The sequence below is a fragment of the Halyomorpha halys genome, unplaced genomic scaffold, assembly GCF_000696795.3.
Source record: "Halyomorpha halys isolate HHAL.00 unplaced genomic scaffold, Hhal_1.1 Scaffold172.1, whole genome shotgun sequence".
NCBI lineage: Eukaryota > Metazoa > Arthropoda > Insecta > Hemiptera > Pentatomidae > Halyomorpha > Halyomorpha halys.
Genome location: NW_027113242.1, coordinates 1,246,811 through 1,254,092, shown reverse-complemented (window position 1 = coordinate 1,254,092; position 7,282 = coordinate 1,246,811). Strand labels below are relative to the sequence as shown.

The following is a 7,282-nucleotide window of genomic DNA, read 5'->3' as shown; positions in this document are numbered from 1 at the left end:
TTCATTTATTGTTTATAACCTTTTATTTTTCTTATTTAATTTTTTACGTTTCATTGTAATTTTTTAGTAATGTTAAGTGTTTGTACAGGTATTTACTGTCTAAATAAAATGTTTTCAGTCTGTGTATGCGTTCGAGACGATTTTTTTGGAAAATAAATTTTCATCAATTGCTTCCTTCTGCGTTACTGCGTTTAAATTAGAAGTAATGACCTTGACTTTGAACAGGGAAGTTATAAAATCTCCAGCAGTTCATTCAGCACATCTCAATCCTTGTTATGTTGCTGCCTATAATCTGTCTTCTGATCATCTCTCTCCAGGACCTCTCTCTCTCTGTAAGTACATATCTGTAGAATATCTATCTCAACAACGCTAATATTGGGTCCACTAATAGTTATTATATCGTTTAGAAATTAAAATTTATTATTTATAACAACTAAACCTAAGAAATAACAACAATTGAAGATATATTCTTGAAACTTCATAAAATATATTTCATATTTAAAGAAAACTTAAATATTTGAACTACTCTAAAATTAATTTCCATTTATAGTTTTATGGTAGAGTAAATTATTAGAAAACAAACAATACTTAAATAAACTTACAATATGGAAATTAAAATCAATTTCTGAAATTTTCACATAATCTGTTGAAAAGGTTGAAAAAAAAGTACAAAATAAAATTTAAAAAAAAGGAAGAAGTTATTTACATTAAATAATCATAATGCCCACCTAGGTCTCTATATCTCTCACTCTGTTCAATGTCATAACTCAAAAAAGGCTGATATTTAAAGAGAGTGCTTTAAAGTTCGAAAGTAGAATAAGTTTGTTAAAAATTAATTTTAAGCCACGGTAAAGCTCCAGGTCATTATAGATAAGACCAAATGTTTTGTCGCTGTTTGAAGAAGGTATAAAAAGTTCAAATTTTAAACAATTTCATTTGATTTATAAAGTTCTTGTTCAAAATTTCATCAATGATGCTTGGTGTATGTCAAAATATGTCGTTATTTTCACAAAAAGGACCTAATGTGAAAGTTATTGAAGTTGTAATTATATCGCAAAGTAGAACATAGAGGAAAATATAAAATTAGAAATAAAGATGTTTAGAAGAAGATTCCACTTTATTTTGGTCTAGCATTACTCTTTTTGTAAATATAACACCTATGTTTTTTGCCTAAATATCATAACTTAGTTTTATGAAGGTATTTATATTTGTTTAATATTTTACAATATATATTTACTGCAGTAAATTACTTTAAATTCACTGTTGTATGAAAATATATTTCTGGTTTAATACTTATTGAATTAATTGAAATAAATCTATTATTTTTATCATTATTTAATAAATACTTGGTTTGTGAATGTATTCATTTAATTTAAGCATATATATTTTTACCCTTGTTCAATATAATAATTTATTACATGTTTTATATTATTTTCTATATTTGTATTCTGGTTACACATATTTTTTCTATTTCATAAATTATTGAATCAATTCTTTTTTTATTTTTATAAATTTAGTTATTACATAATAAATCATTAGTTTCAATGAAATTACTCATCCTGTTTTGTCACTTCCATTAAATATTAAAAGTTTTAATTCGACTGAAATTGATGACCTGGGCAAAAGTTTTTAAATTATTGGATGTGAGGTGTAAATTTATAATTAAGATTGTTCTTAAATTGGCCTAAACGTTGAACTTTTAAAAAAATATAAAAACGTGTTTTCAGACTTAACTTGGATGCAAATTAATTTATTTAAACAATAAAAACCAGTCCAAGAAAGTGAAAAGATTATAAATAAATTAGATCTAAAATGACGGATGCCAGCTTTAGCAAGGTGTTGAAAATAGATTATGGGGAGGTGAAAGTAACCAAAAAATTTAAATACCTAGGAGAGATAATCTGTAGCAACAGTTCTGATAGGGTATACCTAGAAGATAGAATAGCCAAACTGGAAATACTGAACTTTGCCACCAGAAACATCTACAACAAGAAAAATTTGTCCTCCAATGCAAAAAAAAGACATTTCAGTACAGTAGTAAGGCCAGTGATACTGTATAGTATGGAAATAGTCAGCCTTCCAAGCCTGGAGAGGATCCTGAAGATTGAGAGGAAAATTATGAAGAGAATTCAAATAATGCGAGAGGGGTATAGGAGAAAATCCAATGAGGAAATTTATAGGAATTTGGAAGAGCTGGAAACAGGTCTAGGAGACTGAGATTTTACGGGCACATGGTCAGAATGAAAAATGAGAGGCTGAATAAGAAAATTTTCAACAAAGTCTGCTGCTATAAAAGTAAAGGGGGATACGTAAAACAAGTGAAAGAGGAACTGGGTAGACTAGAAATAAGAGATGAAGATTGCTCGGATAGAGAGCATTTTGGGAATAAACTAAAGGAGGTTGGGGTTCTTGTCGGAAAGAGACAAGGAAGAAAATGGACTGAGTGGGAGGAACAGATGAAAGGGTAATGGAGTAGAAGGAAAGCAAAAGGTGTGAGGATGAATCGAAAATGATATTTTCATGGTCCTTGCTGGCCGGTTAATGAAAAAAAAAAAAAAAAGATCATATCAGCCTTTTACATACATTTCTAAATTTATATACCATATTTATGGATTATATTGTGCTGTACAACAATCATTTTAATTAATGAAAAACCCAGATATTAATATATTTTTACCTATTTTATCATATCCATCTTTTATTCCTAGTCATCCCTTTAAGGGATATTAAAATTTATCATTGTACTGAAATTAATGTTGCAATATTTTATTTAACAAAATTTTATTCTTAATTATAATATTTCATACTTAAATGATACCTTATTTCATATGTCCATCTAATGATCTCTCTGTAATTGGGCAGTTGAACTTTTCTTAATTTGAGGTGGTTTAGTTTAATAATAATACCAACCCAATTTGTTTTTTTCATACTGATTATTGTTATATATTAATTTTGTTAATTATATCAACATATGATGTCCTACACTTTTTATGTCTGTTTTCAAACTTACCAAATTTTAATATATTTATTTATGTAATTAATTCAATGCGCTTTCGACTTTTACTATCTCGAGGTGGTTGTGTTAAATGATCTGACTCCAATTGAGAATGTTAGATGCTCTTGACTAGAAGGCCTCAACAATACGTGCTCAGTTAGGTATAGTAGTTCATTAGGAGGTGAATAGTCAGGATGAGGCTTATGATTGCCTAGGTCCTCTAGGGATGGTATCCTCATCCTACAGGGCACTATTTCTGTAAGTACGAAGGAGGAATGCAACCCAGGAGAGTAATCAGCAACTGGGTCCTACGAAAGAGTAAAATATTGAGGAAGGAGGAGAAAATCCAGAAAAAAACAGAGAAATGAAAGACAATATACATAGCCATAATTATAGTACTAGAATGTTTTGATCAACTATGCAAATTGCTATCCTGAACCTCCTTAGGAGGTGTTTCTCATGAAGCAAGATTTCTCACTGAGTTCTTCTAATTTTGGCCTAGTCTAGTCTCTGGGCTATTAAATACCATCGAGAAATGCTACGTGTAAGACATTTGCTTTCAGTGGATCAGTAGATTCCATTGGAATCTTCATTAATTCAAATGATACATTTATATATGCTACAATGTCTTATATTGTTGTTAAATGTTACAATTAAAGTATTTACAATGAACAGTACAAATATTAATATAAAGTGTTTGCTTGTCACCAGTAGTAGTTCCCATGTTAGCTGGTAGGTTATGTCATGCCATAGTGGTTTCGGCAGCTGTAATACTTATGGTATAAACCAGTAGGTTTATGGTGCTGCTACAACTATTAGATGCTATGTGAAAAATTTCTACTTTATCAAAATCAAAATTATGATTATTCAGTATATTATTTAGCTCAAATGTTTACTTTTTGTGATGTCTACTATATAATATTGCACTTTGTATTCTGTACTGTTTAATTTTATATATTAAATTATTTTTTATTAGTTTCTGCTTTATGTTTTGTATGAGTTATGTGTTTTTCTAGTTTATTGTCATTATATAATCCGAATTTTACATCTTTGTGAACATATTATTCAAAGGCTTATTTGTATACTATTTGTCATTCTTGGGATGTATTTTAAATTGTAATATTTATTTATTTTATATTATTTTTTCCTTATACGTTTTTTTATTGTTTTTTCTTTTTTCCTAATTTTCCTAATTTATTCTTTTAAAATAATGTTTCATTAAGCCCTTCTTTTCGTTATACACAATTTTTTATATTAATCACACAATTATACCATACATTTTTGAACAACCTGTGTGGATAAAAGATGTTTATTAATATTTAATGTATTTTTTTTGTGTTTTTCAAATATTTGTCATCAGTTATTTTAATCGATTTGGTAATTAAATTTTTAACAGTATTTAAAATTTGATATTTTAATAATTTGAATAGTAATTTAATATTCTGTCACAACTATTTTCTTTTTTTGTCTAGTTAGTTTCAATTTTATATTTATATAAAATTATGTTTATAACTAAATATCTAATTACATTATTATTAACTTTTTCTATTGTAAATTTAATTTTTTTGTTTACATTATTAAATGAAAAACAGTAAATTTTATTCAAGATCTTTTCTAACGATGAGTAAATCTACAATATATTTTTTTTGATGATTATTTCTAATTTGTTGATTTTTCATCTAATAACTTGTTCCTGAAACATCTACACAGTATGACAAATAGTTTACTATCCATTGTTAGTCAATCAATTTGCCAACAGAAATTTTAAATTTGAAAAAAATATAACCATCGATTTATGTATTCTTATTTTTGATTCTTGTATTTTCACAGATTATAGTCCAATGGTCTTAGATTATTTTAATGAATTCTTTAATTGGCACACTAATGAATGATTTTTATATCTAAACTGTGTTAGATTTTATTTGATTATCTAATTCTAATTAGTTAAAAATTTACATGACATTTTTTGTTAACATTACATTTACATGTTTACTTACATTGACTAACTGACATTTTAACTAATATTACATTTGTTAACATTACATTTATATGTTTACTAACATTGACTAACTGACATTTTAACTAATATTACATTTGTTAACATTACATTTACATGTTTACTAACATTGACTAACTGACATTTTAACTAACTATACATTTACATGAAATTTTTTGTTTCCCTATTGCTATTGATGAGACATTTCAATGATGCTTCATGAAAATTCATTACTTTTTCATTTTTCCCATTAATGTTGACAATTATTGTTATTAACTAAAAATTATGGGTATTAAGTTAAAATTATTGGTATAAAGGTAAAATTATTGCTATCAATACATCCAAGGTTGTGAATCTTGTCAATAAACTTGTTTATTTTATCCGTTGATTCTTTGCAAGGTTTGTTCCTCATAATTTGGAAACTGGTCTTATTGTCCAGTAATTTTTCCATCTTATGTTTCTATTATTATTATTATTATTATTATTATTATTATTATTATTTTATTATTTTTTGTTTTTCAATTTTTCTGATTTTATAAAAATTATATTTTTATTTGTTTTTAAGAATTTTTAAATTGATATAAATCACCATTAATTTGTTTATTTAGCATTGGTATTTTTGGATTTTTATTCAATCTAGAAATATAATTACTTATGATATTACACGTATTTCTTGTTCCATTAATGTGGCATACAGATGTGTCTAAATTCTCATATTTTTTTTCTAGATCAGAAATTAATATTATAATTATTTTATCATCAAAACTGAAATTATTGCCTGAAGCTAGTCATTTTTTGGTGCTATCAGCTGTTTCATATTTTGTTAAATTACCTCTCCTATTTATCTAGGACTAGATAAGGAATCTCATTTCCATTCAGTGTCACAATCGAAAAAAAAGTTTTCGATTTTTGGTGATTTATGCTTTATAATGCATTGAATCAAAGCAACCCAGATTAATTGGTCTTAAAATCTAATTTACCTTAAGACTCACTCTGGGCCGCCTGTAGCTCAGTGGTTAAGACATAGTCTTACCAATTTGATGTCTATTGGCGGTGCCGGCCTGGGACGTTGACTTTTTTCATTGAGTGGCGGTCCCACAAAATGAAAAACTTTGACCCCTAACCATGGTTAGGCAGTATAGGACTCCAATGGGAGTCTTGGCCAAAAAAAAAAAAAAAAAAAAAAAAGACACTGAATAAAAGTATCCTATAATAAAATATTCCATTGGAAATTTTTGAGTTTGTTGCAGTTGAGAAGAATTGTAGAACATTGGAAAATAATCAACACTCTTAAAAGATAGATCAAATACCACTGTTATGACCAAGTAAAATCAAATCAAAATTTAAAAAAATTGGAATTTAGTGGAGTGAAAATGTTTACTGAGACACTGTATTTACATGTATTCTGGCACTTGGTTAGACACTGCATTCAGGCACTTTGTTAGACACTGCATTTACATGTATTCTGGCACTTGGTTAGATACTATATTTATATGTATTCTGGGACTTGGTTAAACTCTATATTTACATGTATTCTGGCACTTGGTTAAACTCTATATTTACATGTATTCTGGCACTTAGTTAAACTCTATATTTACATATATTCTGGCACTTGGTTCACCTAATTATTTTTCTTTATGAGTAACTATTTTGGAAAAGGCAATGAATCCTTTTTGTTAGTCGTTTGAAATATTTTGTATTGATGGATGATATAAACTATAAATTGAAGAAGAAGTAAACCAAAATAATTGAAATATATTTTATTTCTGTGTAATACTCATAAAAATAAAATCCCTTTTTAATTAATTATAAAAAAAAATAGTAGTACTGGTTAATTTATTGTAAAGTCAAAGAAACAAATTATCAAAAATAATATGGATTTAGTTCATAAATTATTAGTTATTTCAGATTGATAACCAATTTTCTTGTTTAAAAAAGACTAAACATGAGAACATTTCCTCTGAAATTACAGGAAGAAATAAAATGGAATATGAATTACTAAGTAATAAATACAAATTTGTTTAGAAATCTACTTGAAATTTCTTAAATGTATTTTAATTTTTGTAAATTTGTTTAATTCACTGATAAAAAATAAAAACAATACATCAAAAATGAAGACTGCATCACACAACATAAATAATCGGTTTCCTCACATAATTAGTCTGCCTCAAAACCTTCAGAGCATTCCCTTTCATTAAACCATTCCTTTAATTTTTATAATACATCTATACTTGCAACAGTATACCCATGGCAAAAGGCTTATTTCTGAATTATAAAGCTTCTATGTATAT

The 7,282-nt window shown here is 26.9% G+C and overlaps 1 protein-coding gene across 1 annotated transcript in view; it reads left to right on the top strand.

Moving 5' to 3' along the window:
* Positions 1-215: 215 nt before the first annotated feature.
* LOC106679013 (serine/threonine-protein phosphatase 6 regulatory ankyrin repeat subunit B-like) overlaps positions 216-7,282 on the top strand; it is a 13,599-nt gene continuing 6,532 nt past the window's right edge. Inside the window, exon 1 of the mRNA XM_014417917.2 lies at positions 216-332. Within this exon, the coding sequence (XP_014273403.1) occupies positions 276-332 (57 nt within the window). The 5' untranslated portion in view covers positions 216-275. The remainder of the gene's footprint in view (positions 333-7,282) is intronic.